The sequence below is a fragment of the Electrona antarctica genome, assembly GCF_951216825.1.
Source record: "Electrona antarctica genome assembly, chromosome: 8".
Taxonomy (NCBI): domain Eukaryota; kingdom Metazoa; phylum Chordata; class Actinopteri; order Myctophiformes; family Myctophidae; genus Electrona; species Electrona antarctica.
Genome location: NC_136789.1, coordinates 29,816,166 through 29,836,340, shown reverse-complemented (window position 1 = coordinate 29,836,340; position 20,175 = coordinate 29,816,166). Strand labels below are relative to the sequence as shown.

The window sequence follows — 20,175 nt, the reverse complement described above, 5'->3', positions numbered from 1 at the left end:
AGTTGATTTTGTCAAGCTAAATGTGTTTAGGTGGGCCTTGATGCCGTCATGACTGATTTTACACAAATAGCAGATATACAAGCTCACAACGCGACACGTTGTGGGCTTGTAGATCTGCTATTTTCAGCATTGCAACCAAGTGTAAAATGACTTCTACTGGATCTCTTGTCCTGTAGTCCCTTTTTAGTCTAGTTTTCCTTTGTTGATGAAATCGTCAGTATATTTAGTCTTAGTTTTAGACATCATAGCTTAGTCTTCATGTAGTTTCCATTTAGTTTTCGTCAGTAGAAGGGTAGTCGACGAACATGTTTCGTTTTAGCTTTAGTCGACGAAAACAACACTGTGCCTGTGGGACATTGCATCCGATCCCTGGCAGCATGTTGCGCCTCCCTCTCCCCAGGACAGGTTCATCCGATCCCTGGCAGCATGTTGCGCCTCCCTCTCCCCAGGACAGGTTCATCCGATCCCTGGCAGCATGTTGCGCCTCCCTCTCCCCAGGACAGGTTCATCCGATCCCTGGCAGCATGTTGCGCCTCCCTCTCCCCAGGACAGGTTCATCCGATCCCTGGCAGCATGTTGCGCCTCCCTCTCCCCAGGACAGGTTCATCCGATCCCTGGCAGCATGTTGCGCCTCCCTCTCCCCAGGACAGGTTCATCCGATCCCTGGCAGCATGTTGCGCCTCCCTCTCCCCAGGACAGGTTCATCCGATCCCTGGCAGCATGTTGCGCCTCCCTCTCCCCAGGACAGGTTCATCCGATCCCTGGCAGCATGTTGCGCCTCCCTCTCCCCAGGACAGGTTCATCCGATCCCTGGCAGCATGTTGCGCCTCCCTCTCCCCAGGACAGGTTCATCCGATCCCTGGCAGCATGTTGCGCCTCCCTCTCCACAGGACAGGTGCATCCGATCCCTGGCAGCATGTTGCGCCTCCCTCTCCCCAGGACAGGTTCATCCGATCCCTGGCAGCATGTTGCGCCTCCCTCTCCCCAGGACAGGTTCATCCGATCCCTGGCAGCATGTTGCGCCTCCCTCTCCCCAGGACAGGTTCATCCGATCCCTGGCAGCATGTTGCGCCTCCCTCTCCCCAGGACAGGTTCATCCGATCCCTGGCAGCATGTTGCGCCTCCCTCTCCCCAGGACAGGTTCATCCGTTCCAGCTCCTGCGTCACAGTTCTGCGCCAGGTGGTTTTGGGCCTCCCAGGTTCTTTTGCCTGATGGTGTCCATCTTTAAGGCCACCTTAGTGATGCAGTCCTGCTCCATCCTCAGTACATGTCCTATAGCCATCTCAGGCGTCTGTGTGTAATGTCCTTGGTGATGCTCCGGCTCCCTGTTTGTTTGTTTGTATACAGTTCATTGTTTGAGATTGTATTCGGCCAATAGATCTGGCATATACGTCTGAGGCATCTGTTGTGGAACACCTCCATTCTCCTAGTGTCTGTTTTGACCACTCTCCAGCTCTCAGAACCATACAGCAGAACAGACTTGACATTGCTGTTGTATAGGAGCATCTTCGTTTTAAGGCCATTATTGTTTTGATCTCTAGATGGAACGGAGTCGGGAGAAGGCAACCTGCACGAATACCAAAGTACTCGCCCCTTTACCAACTCGCCCTGGGCGTACAGCCGGCGGAACTGCGTGGCCTGCTATTCCTAAAGTAACCTAAATAAATTATGCTTATACGTTTAACTTTAAACCAAACCTTATTCCTAACCTTAACCTCAGTAAAACTATGCCTAAACCTAACCCTATACCTAAACTAAACCCCAGTAAAACTATGCCTAAACCTAAACTTATTTCTAACCTTATTCTCAGTAAAACAAAATAAAAAATACAAGAACCGTCAGACCGAGCGGTCGGCGGAAAAATCGATGGGTGAGATGGTTTAGGGGCGACCGTACCTGATATGCCTGAGACTTTCCCAGCCTTACTTTGATGTCTTTTGATGCCCGGCTGTCCTTACTGATGAGGCTGCCCAGATAAGTGAAATCTTCCACATACTCAAGTGGTTCTTCATCGACAAGGATGGGTTGCGTCACTTGTGTGGGGGTAGAGTTGACACACAACACTTGTGTTTTGGAGGTGTTGATACAGAGTCCGACCTGTCTGGCAAAGGTGCTAAGCCTGTCAGTTTTAGCCTGCATGTTGTTGTGGTTTGTGGATAGGAGCACCATACCCCAAGATAACATTTTTCAACAGACGGACGGATTATTTTATTTATTTTTCAAGTGTACATCAAGCTCCAAGGTGCCTCACGCTACATAAACAGGATGCTGCCTTATGAGCCTCATGGCATGGCAAGGCTTACTTACATCGAGATGGTGAGGTGTCCGTCTCCATACCGTGGTTGTTTTCAAGCAACCCACCTCCTCACCAAGTACAGAAGTGGGAAATGTCTAAGGTGCCATGATGGAAAAAGGGGAATATCCGCACTCTCTTAATAAAGTTTCAGCACGCAGGCCTTCCTCAGCGTTTCTGTGTGCCGAAAGCCCGAAACGCGTTCGTTTCTCTAGATGGACTGCTCATGCTGCATGTGATTTCATGAAATAAAGAAACTCAAACATTAAGAGAGTGCGGATATTCCCCTTTTTCCATTGATCTTCAAGAATCTGCACCCATCAGCTAGAGACTCAACTTGACTCCCTGAGTAGAGCGCGCCTTCACCTATAAGGGTTGTTCTTTGTAGGATACCATTATAGTTTGTTAATAACTGGCTAATCATCATCTATTTGCTTCAGAAATAGCCAATTTCTTGGCCAGAGTGAAAAAGAACACCAACACTGGGAATTACATAAAATTATCCAAATCAAAAAAAGGTTAGGTTACCATTTACTTTATTTAAAAAAAGAAATGCAGATTTTACATGAAGTTTAGTTTGTTTTAGAATAAAGGAGGCCATGATAATAGCGAGAGCTAATAGTGTAATGAAATGAACAAAAACATCGGATTAAAGAATCAAACTAAACATAATCATACAAAATCTATAAGTTAGTGTAAAATGGTCTCTAAAGCACATCAATTACCTACATTTTGTGAATACCAATTCAAAGTTTTGTATGGAAAAGGACAACATAACAGCAATATACACTATGCAAGAACACAAAACATTACAAATACGTGAGTGTAGCGTTTAGTTGGCATGGTGTGCAGTTGAGTAACACAACTTCAGAGTGTAAGGATAAGGTCCACCTAAACAGAGGAGAAAAACAAAAAACAAACAATTAGAAACAAACCCCACCGCCCTCTGAAGATCACTATATTAACCCCTTTTGGTGTTAGCATTATGTTATGCTTTAGCTATTGAAAAATAGCAGATCTACAAGCTCATAGCGCGCCACCGAGTGGCGCGCTACGAGCTTGTAGGTCTGCTATTTTTGAAAAATCGAAGAACGACTGACATAGAAACATAGCTTTTTCAGAAAACTGTCAGGATTTAGAAGACATTTATAGAATCGTTCCCAGGTCAAAATGGGTTAATACAGCATCACATTATTTTAACCACTTCATATACAATTTACTTCGTTCACACTTCATTTATACATTGGCTAATCTTCTCATCTGCGGGTCCCTGGCACAAAACATGTTCAGATGGGGGTCCGCTGCCAAATATCCACATATCAATTCGGGGGTCCTTGACACAAGTTTGAGAAGCACTGATTAACACCCCGAGCGGCAAGGACGGAGTTCTCCGCCCTATCAACATTAGTAACGCCCAGCGCTCAAGATGGAGATTGATCAAAAGGACGGAGATTATTGATATCAAAACCGATCGCATCGCTCCACAGCCTGGGAGCGTCTGTTGCGCAACACTCGATGTTATTTTCCGGTGGGACGTCATCGAAAATGTTTCCCCTCCCATTTCAGCAGACGAGATCGAAAATCTTAAAACGTTAATAACTTTTTCTTTTTTTTTAAGATATTTTTTTTGCGGCTTACGCCTTTTATTGGTTTTTGAAGGGACAGACAGTAGGCTGACAGGAAACGGGAGAGAGATGGGGGAAGACATGCAGTAAAGGCCGTGTCGGGCTCGGGAGTCGAACCCGCGGCACACTGCGACTGGATTACCAGTCGGGTGCCCAGACGGTTACGCCACCGCCTGGGCCACGTTAATAACTTTTGATCTAAATCATTCTGTCCAATTCTAAGAAAAGATTATGTGTTAGACGGCCCATCGCGGTCCCGCCGCTAGTCACGTTAGAATTAATCATGCCTCCCGTTGTTGTCGATCGCATCGAGAGTGTTTTGGCTACATCTAGCTACTTCAGCCACATCCGGGATAACATCCGGTCCGTCGCTAAATGTGCTCCGCTGCTATAAATCGCTGGGCGCTCTGATTTAATGGATTAAATAACCCCGGGCGTTCAGGGTGTTAAAAGTGCAGCATGCTGAACATCAGCGCTGGAAGGGGAGTGCAGAAGGTGCGCCAGCACCCCCTGCTGGTGGAGAGGAGATTTTTTTGACATGTCTATCAGAGCGAGCAGATTGCAACATAACGATACACTAAACGTATTGTAGTTTTACTTTCACCAAGTGGTTTAAAGAAATCTAACGCAAACAACACAATAAGAGTCACATACTGTTATTATGATTAACTCGGTTACTCGGATGAGGAGGTGGAAATAACAACACAACGACAACTAATAGTAAGTATAACAGGTGTGTTAGAGATGTTTGTCGAATGTTGGAACGCTCAGTGCGGCCGCACAGTTCATATACAGCTCCTTCCAGAGAGAGATCATATATGGAGAGTGGAGACACTACACTGCTGTGTGCGCGTGTGTATATGAGTCTCTCTCTCTCTCTCGTACATGATGCGGTGCTAGGTCCTAAATAAGTCATTATTAGGCCAATTATACCCAAATAAGACACAAAATTTTGCCCTTCAGCCACCTCTGGTATAAATACCTTCCTGCGCCCCTGCTGCTGAAGACTTACTGGGGTTTTTCATCTGGGTGTGGTTCATCAGGGCCAGCGCTTCCATCGCATCGTTGATGGATTCCCACTCCAGTAGGCCAGACGAGCTCCGCTCACCTACCGTGGCACAAGAAACTGGTTAACTTACTTACAGTATGCGTTGGCTATACTAATGGCTACATGTTTCTGACTGATGCAGACAATCTCACATTGTGTACACCAGTACACAATGGGTTGGTTCCCAAAGTGGGGTCCTTGAGAGAGTTCCAGGGGGTCCCCAGCAAATTAAAGGGGCGGCGGTGGCTCAGGGGTAGAGTGGCTGAATGGTAACCGCAAGGTTGCCAGTTCAAACCCGGGCTCCCCCAGACTTAGTGTCGAAGTGTCCTTGAGCAAGACACTGAACCCCTAATTGCTAGTGATGTGCTGGTTGGTGCCTTGCATGGTTTCCGCCGCCATCAGTGTGTGCATGTGTGTGTGAATGTAATGCACAATCTATGTAAAGCGCCAAAAGGCGCTATATAAATGCACCATTGTTTTTTTTTAAATGATAGTTTGGAACCAAATGGACCCTTATGGGTCTGTAACAAATGGAACTCTGAGAATGTACAAATGGAACCAAATGGTCCATTTGGTTCCATTTGTACACTCAGAGTTAAATTAACATTGATTTTACAATATACATTGGGGGTCCCAGAGATAGAAATGCCATTAAATGGGGGTCCGTAGCCCAATTCACCTCAAACCTGGGGGTCCTTGAAATGAAAATATGTGAAAATCACAGCCAGAGCCGTAACAATGGGGGGTCCGCGGGCTAATGGGGGGTCCTTCTAATGGGGGGTCCTTCTAATGGGGGGTCCGCGGGCTAATGGGGGGTCCTTCTAATGGGGGGTCCTTCTAATGGGGGGTCCGCGGGCTAATGGGGGGTCCGCGGGCTAATGGGGGGTCCTTCTAATGGGGGGTCCGCGGGCAAATGGGGGGGTCCTTCTAACGGGGGGTCCGCGGGCTAATGGGGGGGTCCTTCTAATGGGGGGTCCTTCTAATGGGGGGTCCTTCTAATGGGGGGTCCGCGGGCTAATGGGGGGTCCTTCTAATGGGGGGTCCTTCTAATGGGGGGTCCGCGGGCTAATGGGGGGTCCTTCTAATGGGGGGTCCGCGGGCTAATGAGTGTCAATTTGGGGGTCCTTGACATTTAGAAGTTTGGGAACCACTGGTGTGCACACCACCTGCTGCCCCTAATTCAGGAGTGCTCAATAGAAAGCAGTCTCACAATGTGACTTTAAAACGGTAAATGGTGCATTTATATAGCGCCTTTATCCAAGGCGCTTTACATAGATTGTGCATCACATTCACCCATTCACACACATTCATACACTGATGGCGGCAGAAACCATGCAAGGCACCAACCAGCACATCAGGAGCAATTAGGGGTTCAGTGTCTTGCTCAAGGACACTTCGACACCAACTCTGGGGGAGCCCGGGTTCGAACTGGCGACCTTGCGGTTACCATCCGGAAATTCTACCCCTGAGCCACCGCCACCCCACTTTCTATGTCTAGAGAAAATAATGAAGAAAATGAAACCTCTTTCACAACCTTGTGTGTATTACATTATGTACCTAGTGGTGAGTAAGGCTTACGAGCCAAACTGGTTTTACAGAGTGAATACACCAAGTTCTATATCTCTGCTATCGGGAAGAAACCACTTAACTCCAAAATGTTCATGTTCACTTATATTTTGAAAACAAAAGCAATACAGCCTCTTCAAAGTTGGTGTTGTGACTTTATATATTGTCAATTACTTGCATGAGAGGGGGAGAGGTGGTGGAGTTAGTTAAGGTTTTGTCCGAAGCGCTTTTTACTACTTTCCATTGGTTCAATATTTTCGAAACAACACACAGACATAAAGGGTGTTCAATAGACTGATTCTCCCCTTAATTAAATGGGTCCATGTGTATTAAACTATCAATAGGTCACTTTTTCAGAAATGATCCACCTTTACTTGGTTACAAAATAATGACTGCAGGAATGTAGCTGACGTAATGTGTGAATGTCACTCACTTTTTCCAGTGAAAAGTTTGACGTTGGAGGGGGGCTTAATTCCCAGCTCATCGCAGACCTGAAAGAAGAGAGAGTTGTTTTCTGAGAAAGACTAACTGCATATACAAACGCTAGAGAACAACAACAACAACAACAAAAATAAGCAGTCAGAACTCGGTGACCGTTGTTATTCTTACCTGATTGAAGACCTCTTCAGAGATGTCAGTCTGTCCATTGAAGAAGTGGAGCACATTGCTGGGATGCTGGATCCGGTTCTTTGCCGCTTGCTCCGGGGAAGTGAAGCGGTTGTTTCGGGAACCGTGGAAGTCCTTGAAGCTGCTACTACCGTCCTCCAGCTCATAGCACTGCCCTGGCATGATGGCCTGCTGCTTGGACACACTGCAGACGGACAGAGAGTACAGAGTACAGAGGCATGATGGCCTGCTGCTTGGACACACTGCAGACGGACAGAGAGTACAGAGTACAGAGGCATGATGGCCTGCTGCTTGGACACACTGCAGACGGACACAGAGTACAGAGGCATGATGGCCTGCTGCTTGGACACACTGCAGACGGACAGAGAGTACAGAGGCATGATGGCCTGCTGCTTGGACACACTGCAGACGGACAGAGAGTACAGAGTACAGAGGCATGATGGCCTGCTGCTTGGACACACTGCAGACGGACACAGAGTACAGAGGCATGATGGCCTGCTGCTTGGACACACTGCAGACGGACAGAGAGTACAGAGGCATGATGGCCTGCTGCTTGGACACACTGCAGACGGACATAGAGTACAGAGTACAGAGGCATGATGGCCTGCTGCTTGGACACACTGCAGACGGACAGAGAGTACAGAGGCATGATGGCCTGCTGCTTGGACACACTGCAGACGGACAGAGAGTACAGAGTAGAGGCATGATGGCCTGCTGCTTGGACACACTGCAGACGGACAGAGAGTACAGAGGCATGTTGGCCTGCTGCTTGGACACACTGCAGACGGACACAGAGTACAGAGGCATGATGGCCTGCTGCTTGGACACACTGCAGACGGACACAGAGTACAGAGGCATGATGGCCTGCTGCTTGGACACACTGCAGACGGACAGAGAGTACAGAGTACAGAGTCATGATGGCCTGCTGCTTGGACACACTGCAGACGGACAAAGAGTACAGAGTACAGAGGCATGATGGCCTGCTGCTTGGACACACTGCAGACGGACAGAGAGTACAGAGTACAGAGGCATGATGGCCTGCTGCTTGGACACACTGCAGACGGACAGAGAGTACAGAGGCATGATGGCCTGCTGCTTGGACACACTGCAGACGGACAGAGAGTACAGAGTACAGAGGCATGATGGCCTGCTGCTTGGACACACTGCAGACGGACAGAGAGTACAGAGGCATGATGGCCTGCTGCTTGGACACACTGCAGACGGACACAGAGTACAGAGGCATGATGGCCTGCTGCTTGGACACACTGCAGACGGACAAAGAGTGTAGTTACAGTATCTTGCTTTCACGCGCAATTATGGGAACTGCCCATAGATCCGAAGTCCCGTTAGTCCGAACATGCATTAAGGTTAGGAAGTGGAAATACAATGAGCCAATACAAATTAAACGAGAAATAACCATGAGCAAAAAAGGTCATGAAACAAAGAAAAAGTTATTTACGATAATGCTTTCTGGAGTGATTTAAAAGATATAATTGAATCGGTGATGCAAATTGTCTCGGGTAGAGCATTCCGGAGCCTAGGAGCTCAGACAGCGAAGGACCAATCACTGTTAATTACCGAGTGCCGCGCTATGAGCTTGTAGATCTGCTATTTTGTGAAAAAAAAAAAAACATGAAAATGTGGTGCAAATCTTTGAATATATATTCTTTCAGAGAGAACGTTTTTAACTCAAATCTTTGCTTCTGGGAGGTCCCTGGAACAGCATATATTCAGATGGGGGTCGGCGGCCAATTACATATCGTTTTGGGGGGGGTCCTTGACATGAGAATATTTGAGAACGACCGACCTTTCGAGACCCATTAATCCATTGAGACCTGGAACGCATCCATGTCACGTTAGCGTTTAACCATATTAACCATTACACCAGGAACCCCTTTTGGTGTTTTAAACATTATGTTATAATTTAGCTATTGAAAAATAGCAGATCTACAAGCTCATAGCGCGCCACTGGCGCGCTATGAACTTGTAGGTCTGCTATTTTTGAAAAATCGTTAAAATGTGCCTCAAATCTTTCCGAAAATTGTCATGATTTAGAAAACTTTTTTTTTTAAATTTCGGCGTCAGGCCTGAATGGGTTAAAATAATACATTCTACAAAATAAAAAAATAAAGAACGGAAGCCAATGGATGTCCCAATGAAATGTTTCAAAACTTGCATGAGCAGCTATGGCTTACCAAACATTGAGTTTCTGTCCAAAGAGGAAGTTGTTGTTGAGGTGTGTGATGGCTCTGTCCACAGAGTAACAGTCCCCCATTTCCACCATGGCTGCCCCAGGCTTGCTCTTCATGAACTTCACCTGAACAAAGGAAAAAAGGAAATAATGCGTTACAAAAACAGTCCAAACAGGATCATGCAAGTCCTGTTGACGGTAGGCAGTTTTGTTACAGTGGACGGGAACCCCTTTTGGTGTTTTGAGCATTATGTCATACTTTAGCTATTGAAAAATAACAGATCTACAAGCTCATAGCGCGGCACCGAGTGCCACGCTACGAGCTTGTAGATCTGCTATTTTTGAAAAATCTTGAAAATGTGGCACAAATCTTTGAATATATATATATTCTTTCAGAGCAAAATCGAAGAACGACTGACATAGAAACATAGCTTTTTCAGGATGTAGAAGACATTTTTAGAATCTGATCTCATAGTTGGGGGCCCCGGGGGAAAAAAAGGACCGTTTGGTTCAGATTCTCGCAAATTCGCCAAATTTGGCACAGATGTTGTCCATACCGTACTTAATCATTTTAAGATGGGTGCCAAGATTGGCGCCCCATGGTACTGCCATATTGCGCAATCCAATATGGCTGCCACCCGAAAAAAACAAAAAGGCCTAGAATCATTAAAGATACCACTTTTTAGGGGTTTTCTGGGCCGTAAAATCTGATTCTGGTGTTATTTAAATGATTTGAGGTCAAGATTACCCCTCAAGGTCAAGTGTACTCATCAAAGTTAGTATATAAAGGTAATATCGGGGTAAAATTCAGTATTTCTGGTGCAACATGCAGATTCTCAGGCTGCATGGACATGGACGGAACAAAAAACAGATTGATATTGAACATGCACAAGGCATGTCAGTATCATACAAACGGGTCATGCAAGTTAAGCAAGGTATTGCTCAAGCAGTGTGTGCTCGCCATGGCTTAGATGGAGTGGTACTACCAACCAACAGCCGTCTCAATGTCTTCACCACCCATGATGTGGATAATTTAGACAGCAAGGCTCAGGGCAACTTCTCACTTGATGAGTTCCACGGATATGCCCTTAGCGTGACCAACCATCTCTCGCATGAGAACCTAGGTGTGAAGCGGGATCCAATTAAGCTTGACCCCTCTGACACGTCGACTCCAAAGCTACCAGACTCTTACGTGATCCAGCACCCAGTCCAACTTACTCAAACAGATGTCTTTGCACCAAAATATGGCAACAGCAAAGTCAGACCACCGCTTGATGTGCAAGGTGCCACGGTCAAGGATGAGGTATGGATGGCACACGTTAACAGTGTGCTGAAGCAAGGCACGTCAGCAGAGGGTGACATCATCACTTGGTCGGGATACAACTCTATGCTAGCAAGCGAGCAATCAGTGAAGCCCCCAGCTGAGATCGGCATCTACCCCCTATTCCCAGACAAGGCCGCATCCGCATCTTCAATGAAGCACGCGATGGAGCTGACGATGCAAGGCACAGAGTTCCTCAACCCAGGCCAGACTAGCGTACTCGGTGCAGATCAGCCACTGTTTGCTATCATCAAACTGCTCCAATGGCAATACCCCAACACTTTGGGAGAAGACAAGTTGGTTGCCATGATGGGTGCGCTGCATATTGAAGACAAGATGCACCTAATGATTGGGAAGCTGCTGCTCGACTCCGGGTGGGCCACCATCCTCGCTAAGGCTGAGGTCCTGACATCCGGTCGCGCACAATCTGCGCTCAATGAGCATCACATCAAACGCACAAGGTATGCCCATCAAGTTTCTCTCATGTCACTTTATGAGCTCAAACAGACCGCCTACGCAGAGTATTGTGAGAGTATAATGGGCCCACCTGAGTCATTTGATATGTGGGATCAACGTTCACAAACTGTTCCCCAGTTCAAGTTCTGGTCAACCATAATGAAGCTGGAGCTTCTGATGTGTCGCTTTGTGCGGTCCCTGCGGGAAGGGGACTTTCCACTATATGTGCAAGCATGTGACGAACTCTGCGGCTGGTTTCACGCCCTGGACCACACAAACTACGCACGTTGGCTGCCAGTCCATGTCCGTGACATGGTTCAGATAGCTGATAAACACCCTCAAGTACATGCTGAATTCATGAAGGGCAACTTTGTTGTGCAGAAATCAGCTAGAAAGTTCAGCCTCATGGCCAAGGACCAAGCACATGAGCAGTCCAACAAAAGCCTCCAGGCGCATGGCGGAGCCGTTGGACTCTATGAGAATCCTGAAGCCCTTACATTGTTTATGCTGGCTGGACCTGATTGCACACGGATAGTTGAGGAGTTTGAGGCCATCAATGACCCACCAACGTCATCCACTGCTCATCATGAGGAAGGACATAACTTGCAAGTAAAGTTTCGCAAGGATGTACTCTCGTTCATCGATGTGGTACAGCAGCTAGGCAACCCCTTCCTTGCTACAAGCCAGGAGCTTATTGCACTCGATACACAGAATGTCATGGAGCCGGCGGTTGTTGCTTCTTTATCTCAAATCCATGAAGCCGGCCAGACCCTTCACGCAGCATATGTCAAGGAAAGATTGGAAATGGCTTCAGTACCAGTATCTGATACCGTCAAGCGGAAAAACATGCTAACATTCGCCAACCGAACTGGCCACAAGAAAAAAGGTACAAAGGACAGTGGCATACAGAAGCAGAACATGGTTTTAATCACAGAACTGTTCCTTTCACTCCAGCCACGTCCCAATGAGTCTGTCGACATGACAGACTTCTTTCAATTCGAAAATCAGAGAGAGCCACCGAGCCTGGCGGACAGAGGGTCTCTGCGATCTGGGACAAAGTCTGACATTCTTCAATGCCTCAATGCTAGCACAGGTCATGCAGCTTCTGCCAAACAAGCTACCGTTGTGGTGTTGGATATGGCAGCAGTCATCCACATGGTGCGCCCCACAACAGCAAAGACATTCAGCGAGTATGTCTTGCTCAACATTACACCCTTTCTGGAGGCCCAAATGACCACTAGTACCCAACGCATTGATGCTGTATGGGACAACTACCCAGAGGAAAATAACCTAAAATATCTTACACAGAAACGGCGTGGGAATGGTTCACGGACAAAAGTCGGTGATGGTAGCACTCCAATCCCTAAGCATGAATGGAGTGGCTTCCTAAAAAACGAGGACAACAAAAAGGAGCTCTTCTCATTCATCAGCACACAGATCTCAAAGAATGACATGCGTGGAAAGCTCCTTCTGACTACCCGCTTTGAGACTGTGCTCTCCAACATGCCTTGTGATGTCACAAAACTACAGAAGTGCAACCATTCTGAGGCAGACACCAGGATCCTCCTGCATCTGGCACATGCAGCAGAGCAGGGTCATACAACAGCCTTTGTTCGCACCGTAGACAGCGATGTTGTCATTTTGGCAATCCGGTTTTTCGAGACCCTTGGCCTAACCGAGCTCTGGGTGGGTTTCGGTACTGGTCGAAAATATCGTGACATACCAGTCCATACCATCTACTCTGATCTCGGTCCATCAAAGTCATTGGCACTACCCCTCTTCCACAGCTTAACAGGGTGTGACACAACTTCCCAGTTTCTTGGATGTGGCAAGAAGACAGCTTGGGCAGCCTGGAGAAGCATACCAGACCTCACCAACACACTAGTTGCTCTCACAAACACCCCTGACCTCTTCAGTCTTGAGTCTGTGCATATGCAGAACATTGAACGATTTGTCGTGCTCATGTACAGCAAGGGGTGTGGTGCAGCTGGTGTCAATGAGGCCAGACATTGCCTCTTCACCACTGGAAGTAGATCACTGGAAAACCTCCCACCTACCCAAGCTGCACTGTTCCAGCATGTCAAGCGAGCGCTACTGCAGGCAAGTTTCTACTGGAATCAGGCAACCTCGGTACAGCAGGAAATTCCTGACTTCAGTGAGTGGGGCTGGCACAAAGATGGCACTGGCACATGGCAACCACTGTGGACCACTCTTAGTGATGCATCAGCAGCATGTGACCTTCTTGTGCGCTGTGGCTGCCTCAAGGGATGCATGGGAAGGTGCAAATGCCACCGTATCGGTGTCCGATGCACAATCCTCTGCAAATGCGAAGGTGGGTGCCTTAATAATGAAGATGACAGCCAGTAACTCCACACCTTGCAAGGGATGGAGACACAAATAATGTGAAAGACAACATTGTTACACCCTCCAGAAAAACGCGATTACGCGATCGCATAATTCATTGCATAATCAGCCATTATGCGCTGATTATGCGGGGATCCATTTATTTCTAAAAGGGCGCATATTTCCCGCGATAATCGCATATGTCCGCGCTAGTATGCGAATGATGCGGGGCTCGCTTGATTTCACAATCCCCGCATATTTTCGCATAAAAGGAAAAAAAGTTTAACTTGACTGAAGTGGTGACGTGATTCTCGTGCGACGCGCTAAGTAACCGGCTCGCGCGTTCATCATAGTACAACAACAACAGCATCTGGATGGAAGAACAGTCAGTGGAACTCGGACGAGGGAGGGAAACAATGAAAAAGGCTAATAAATCCCACTTACCAACACACATTTCAGCCCGAGACCGGGCAAAGCAATACCCAGGGGTATTGCATGAGAGTGGGGGCAAATTGTTTTGCACCCCGTGCAACTGCGTTTTGGAGCACTTACGCAAATCAACGGTGTCGAACCATTTCGCTAGCGCTAAACATGCAAAAATGCTTGCTGCTGCTGCAGACAAAAAAGTCTCCAAACAAGTGACGTTCACCGAGGCATCGACCTCAAAAACCATCGCAAGGGAAACACGAAATGAGGTGAGTAGCGTTTAAGCTGGTTAGATTGAATGAGAGACGTGGAAGTGTGTGTGTGTGTGTGTGTGTGTGTGTGCGTGCGTGCGCGCGCGTGCGTGTCAGAAAGAAATTAATGAAAATACCTAATGATTAAAATAAATGCTCTTAGTAAAACTGAATGGGACAAAGTCAAGTGATTTAACAGTCATATAGCTGTGTGTGCGTACGTGCCAAAGAATGAAAATAGCCTAATGATTAAATTAAATGCTCTTAGGTGTGTGTGTGTGTGTGTGTGTGTGTGTGTGTGTGTGTGTGTGTGTGTGTGTGTGTGTGTGTGTGTGTGTGTGTGTGTGTGTGAATAAGACAGCCCAATAGTAAATATATATATACATTTTCTTTTCTTTAGCTATGTGAGACCTGGGTCACCACCTGCACTGCAGTGAACATACCCTTGTCTAAGAGTGACCACCCTACAATGAGGAAATTCCTGAATGAAAGGGTAATAAATGGTGGAGCCATTCCAGGATGTCACCAGCTGCAAGAGAAACACTTGGGAGCCGTATATGAGAAGGAAAAAGAAGAGTTGAAGACACTTCTTGCAGGAAAACCTGTTGCTGTGATCTTCGATGAGACTCCAGATGTAGAGGGGAGATGCGTGTTGAACATCCTGCTTGCACCACTAGAGAAGGATGATTCTGGTCGGATCTTGGCCTACCTTGCAGACACAGTGTTCCTTGAGCAGTGCAATCATTCCACTGTATCTGTGGCTGTTGTAAATTGCCTACAAGAATACAGCATTAAAAATGAGGATGTGATTGTGTTTGACACAGATAATGCAGCATACATGAAGAAGGCATTCAAAGCTGCTCTTCATGCGCTGTACCCCAACTCACTGCACATCACGTGCATGGCACACATAATGAACCTCATCGGCAACGCCTTCCGCAAACCTTTTGTTCAGTTGAATAGCTTCATGATGAGTTTCTCCCAGATGTTCTGGAATGCTGGATCACGCAAGAGAAGATATCTCTCCTTCATGACAAACAAGCTGCCAGGAAAAAGGGTGACCATGCCTCCAAACCCCTGTGCAACACGTTGGAACTCTTGGTTCTTTGCCGTACAATACCACAGAGGGTACTTTGGACTGTACAAGGAGTTCATTGAGGTGGAGAAACAGGTAAAAAAAAACAAGTACAACTTCACTTAACAGTAATTGTCCCTTTCTCCACCAATTATGCCCCTTACACCTACACACATTTGTATATATAATGTATAAATAAATTATCATTATCAATCATGCACAAGCATGAATTAGTTATCAATTAGTTATTTTATCAAAATAAAAACGTAGTAATATATAACACTTAACTGTTTGACCTAATCACATTCTTTCTCTTTTCTTTCTGTGTTTTTCATTCACAGGTGTGTGGCAGAAGTGTGCCATCGTCTGTGGAGAGACTCCATGACATGCTTCAAGACCCAAACCTGGCTCCGTCCCTGAATGTGCAGATCAATATCATGGCTGACAAGTGCAAACCCATCCTCAATCTACTAGACATCTTCGAGAGCAGACGCCCAGTGACCATAAAGATCTTCAATTATCTGGAGGATCTGCAGGTGGTCATTGCTGCCAACAAAGAGCTACAGTATGACATATGTGCTGAATACTTCGAGGAGTTTGACCTACCACACCACACGAAGACCGAGATCCTCGGCACAGTTGGCGAGGCATACGTCAATGCTGAAGATAAGCTCACCAAGTACATGTCAGATGGCCAGCCAGCCATAGAATTTCTCAAGGAGGTCAGGGTGTTTGATCCTCGTCACATCGCATTCCTAGATGACTCTGTAGAAAGCTACAAGTCCATTCCAGGTTTCAGTCATGTGCCAAGAGATGAATTTGATTCTTATTTCACAACCCTGGGTCCAGCAGCACTCAGAGCTGCAGCTTCTGGTGTGGTGGATTTGGATGTGTTCTGGGATGGCCTACAGGAGAGACTTCCTGTGCTGTCCCGCTTAGCCCACAGGTACAAGGATGCTGTCTCCAACTCAGCTGATGCTGAACGGAGTAACAGCATCTATAAGCTAGTGTTGTCAAACAGAAGGAGGTCAACGACCAACAACAACCTAAAAGCGTTGGTCTTCTTGTGCCATAATCAACGCATCCTCAGTGGAGCGTTTGAGAGGGAGGAGAGGGCGAAGGGAAAGGAGGCAGAGGGGGAGGATTTGGAGGAGTGGGATGACATGGATGTTGAGGGAGAGGGGATGGAGGAAGATTGATTTATTTGGCCATTTGGTGACAGACCAGACTATGCAGTTGGAAAAAATCCTGCATTAAATGAGAGTCCACTGTTTGAAAATGACCTAGTCATACAACTTGAGCACCTTAAGTTTTACTACAACAAAGTTGTAGATTGCACCTTTTGTTTTGTAGCAAATACAGTATTATTGTGTTAACTAAGGTTTAGAACCATTACAAATATTATCACATTTTCTTATGTCATTGCTGTCGGGTCGGAACTTATATATGTCCTAAACTATTCTTTATTATTTTAAATAGCCAATCTACAAGCTCACAACATGTCACAATGTGACATGCTTGTATTTTATTTTTTAGATTTTCACTACTATCCATGTTTAAACTTGTCATGGTTTTTTTCCCAAATAAATGATGCCTCTACTATGTCACACAAGAGTGTCATACACTAGTAGTGAAAATTGACTTATCTACAAGCTTATCTACATGTCCCAATGTGACATGCTGGTCTATTTTCACTACTACTTCTGTATGACACTCTTGTGTGAAATAGTACTGCCTTCACTTATGGGGAAAAAACATGAAGGGCTCCATTTTCGTCACCACTAAACCCCTTACCCTAAACTTCTTTGCAACTATTACTATTTTGCAAAACATTTTTGAATAGTTAAAATGGCCAGTCTACAAGTTCACAACGTGTCAATGTAGATTGGCTAGTTGAACTATCAAATGTTTTTCAAAATAAAAAAAATAAAAAAAGGCAAAGAAGTTTAGGGTAAGGGGTTTAGTGGTGACGAAAAAGAAGTTTTGGGATAAGGCATAAGGGTTTTAGCGGTGACGAGGTAGGTTTCTTCCCAACAGCAATTCAAAATATGTTTGCCTCATTGAGAGATGTGTTTTTCCAAGAGCTGTTATCCTGACCTGTGATTTTGGATGTTTGGATCCTGTGATTTTCAAACAGTTACTCAGTTTCAACGGTGTGTCTTTGAAAATATTGTTCTACCTCACTTTTATTAAGAAGGTTTATTTTAATTTTGACATTTTTTGTGACTCAGGAAAATGACTGCATACAACTTGAGCACTTTACTACAACAGAGTTGTAAGACATTGCACTTTTTGTTTTGTAACAATACAGTATAAGATTTAAGTTGAGAAAATAAAAAAAAACTGAATCTGATGTAGCTTGCTTTTACTTTGCTTTAATATGTCTCCTGTTCATTCAGTAGTAGCCTAACAGGGTATTTTTGAGAAGAATCATCTTTTTTCCAGTTCCCGCATATTTTTCGCATATTCCGCATCTTTCTGCGCTTTCCGCATATTCCACAAATTTCCGCATACTCCGCAACTTTCCGCATATTCCGCATAATCAACTGTCCGCATATTCCGCATATCCCACAAATTTCCGCATATTCCGCAACTATCCGCATATTACGCATAATCGCAACTGTCCGCATATTCCGCAACTGTCCGCATATTCCGCAACGTTCCGCATATCTCGCAACGTTCCGCATATTCCGCAATTTACCGCATATTACGCATAATCGCAACTGTCCGCATATTCCGCAACTTTCCGCATATTCCGCAACGTTCCGCATATCTCGCAACGTTCCGCATATTCCGCAATTTACCGCATATTACGCATAATCGCAACTGTCCGCATATTCCGCAACTTTCCGCATATTCCGCAACGTTCTGCATATCTCGCAACGTTCCGCATATTCCGCAATTTACCGCATATTACGCATAATCGCAACTTTCCGCAACTTCCCGCATATTCCGCAACGTTCCGCATATTCCGCAACTTTCGCAACTTCCCGCAATTTCACCGCATAAAAGCGCAGAGAAACCCCGCATATTTAATCGCATAATCAAGGATTTTGGCCCGCTAAATCAAGGATTTTAACCCGCACAATCAAGGGTTTTTGCCCGCGCTTTTCTGGAGGGTCTACATTGTGATCTAACTTTTTGATTTTAGCAAGTTTTACGGAGTAACTATTTTGATTACATTGTCCCCTACTGTTGTTTACTGTGGTTGAAGTTGGACTTGTATTAGTTTGTTGTTTATAATAAACAATCTACTGTTTTGAGTTGTGAAACATTGATACATATACAACTACAACTTATAATGGAAAAAAAATAACTTTTTAGGGGTAACATCTGGCATGGCGCACCAGAAATATTGGATTTTACCCCAATATTACCTTTATATACTAACTTTGATGAGTAAACTTGACCTTGAGGGGTAATCTTGACCTCAAATCATTAAAACAACACCAGAATCAGATTCTACGACCCAGAAACCCCCTAAAAAGTGGTATCATTTATGATTCTATGACTTTCCGTTTTTTTCGGGTGGCAGCCATATTGGATTGCGCAATATGGCAGTACCATGGGGCGCCAATCTTGGCACCCATCTTAAAATGATTAAGTACGGTGTGGACAACATCTGTGCCAAATTTGGCGAATTTGCGAGAATCTGAACCAAAAAATCCCGGGGCCCCCGACTATCAGGTCAAAATGGGTTTTAAAACTCACCCTCTCTATATTGCCAAAGAGACAGAAGATATTGAAGACCCTGTCGGCGTTGATCTTGGCCGCGTCCAGTCCGTACACCATGAGGACGGGGGAGTCAGCGTGGGGGCCGTATTCAGGGGGAGGGGGCCCGTAGCCAGAGTTGCCGCCGCCTCCTCCTCCTCCTCCTCCTCCTCCGCCCCCTCCACCACCACCACCACCGCCCCCACCTCCGTAGCGCTGCCCGCCGCCGCCACCACCTCCGCGACCGCCGCCGCGACCACCCATAGGGGGTCCCATTCGATGGGGTGGAGGCGGCCCGTAGCTCTCATCGTTATAGTTGTGATAGCCTCCCTGAGGGCCACCTAATCCAAGACAATTACGGTAGGCATACTTAAAACTTAAAGCTGCTATAAGCAACAATATGTCAACATTTTAATTACCCTTTTTTTTTCTCAGACAGCCAGCAATGGGTAAAACACTCCCAGCTTTGTCATTGGTCGATTTGCCTGTCTACTTCCTGATTGGTTAGTCATTTCGACCGGGGTTTTTTTTTTTTTCCCGACCAATGACAAAGCTTCTAGGAACATCTTTCAAATCAAACTTTATTTGTATAGCACATTTCCAACGACCGAGGTCGAACCAAAGTGCTTCACATCACAGAGCATGAAAGGAAGAGGATAGGAAGATGGATGAAAGCAAAACATAAAAAGGAAAAGCATTATATAAAAATGTACAGAACAAGTGCATATATAAGGCTATAAAGGCCACGGTAAACTTAATTAGAAAAATCGATTGAAAATATATGAGTCTTTAGCAAAGGATTTGAAAGTAGTCAATGACCGAGCTCAGCGAATGCATTTTGAATGCATATTGTGGCCCCTAGATGTGTCAGAGACTAAATTTAGTTTGGGAGCATTTTACTCATTGCTGGCTGTCTGAATACCAAAAAATTAAAATAAAAGGTCATTAAAATGTTGACATATTATTGCTTATAGCCGCTTCAAGTGCTGTAATTTAATCCATGAAGACAGTCAATAAACCAGTGGTTCCCAAAGTGGGGTCCGGGGACCCCTAGGGGTACTTGAGGTAGTTCCAGGGGGTACCTAGCTCAATTAGAGATAGTTACTTAGGAACAAAATGGACCCTTATGGGTCTGTAACTCTGAGCGTGTACAAATGGAACCAAATGGACCTTAACGGGTACATTTGTACACTCCGAGTTAAATGAACAGTGATTTTACAATATAAATTGGGGTACCAGAG

The 20,175-nt window shown here is 45.8% G+C and overlaps 1 protein-coding gene across 1 annotated transcript in view; it reads right to left on the bottom strand.

Moving 5' to 3' along the window:
* Positions 1-2,813: 2,813 nt before the first annotated feature.
* The window catches only part of LOC306928699 (heterogeneous nuclear ribonucleoprotein L-like), a 32,176-nt gene continuing 14,814 nt past the window's right edge, over positions 2,814-20,175 (bottom strand). Inside the window, exons 8-14 of the mRNA XM_079508969.1 lie at positions 19,133-19,275; positions 18,935-19,102; positions 9,356-9,477; positions 7,143-7,344; positions 6,967-7,024; positions 4,932-5,027; positions 2,814-3,185 (exon numbers count right to left, since the gene is read on the bottom strand). Coding sequence (XP_079365095.1) covers positions 3,127-3,185; positions 4,932-5,027; positions 6,967-7,024; positions 7,143-7,344; positions 9,356-9,477; positions 18,935-19,102; positions 19,133-19,275 — 848 coding nt within the window. The 3' untranslated portion in view covers positions 2,814-3,126. The remainder of the gene's footprint in view (positions 3,186-4,931; positions 5,028-6,966; positions 7,025-7,142; positions 7,345-9,355; positions 9,478-18,934; positions 19,103-19,132; positions 19,276-20,175) is intronic.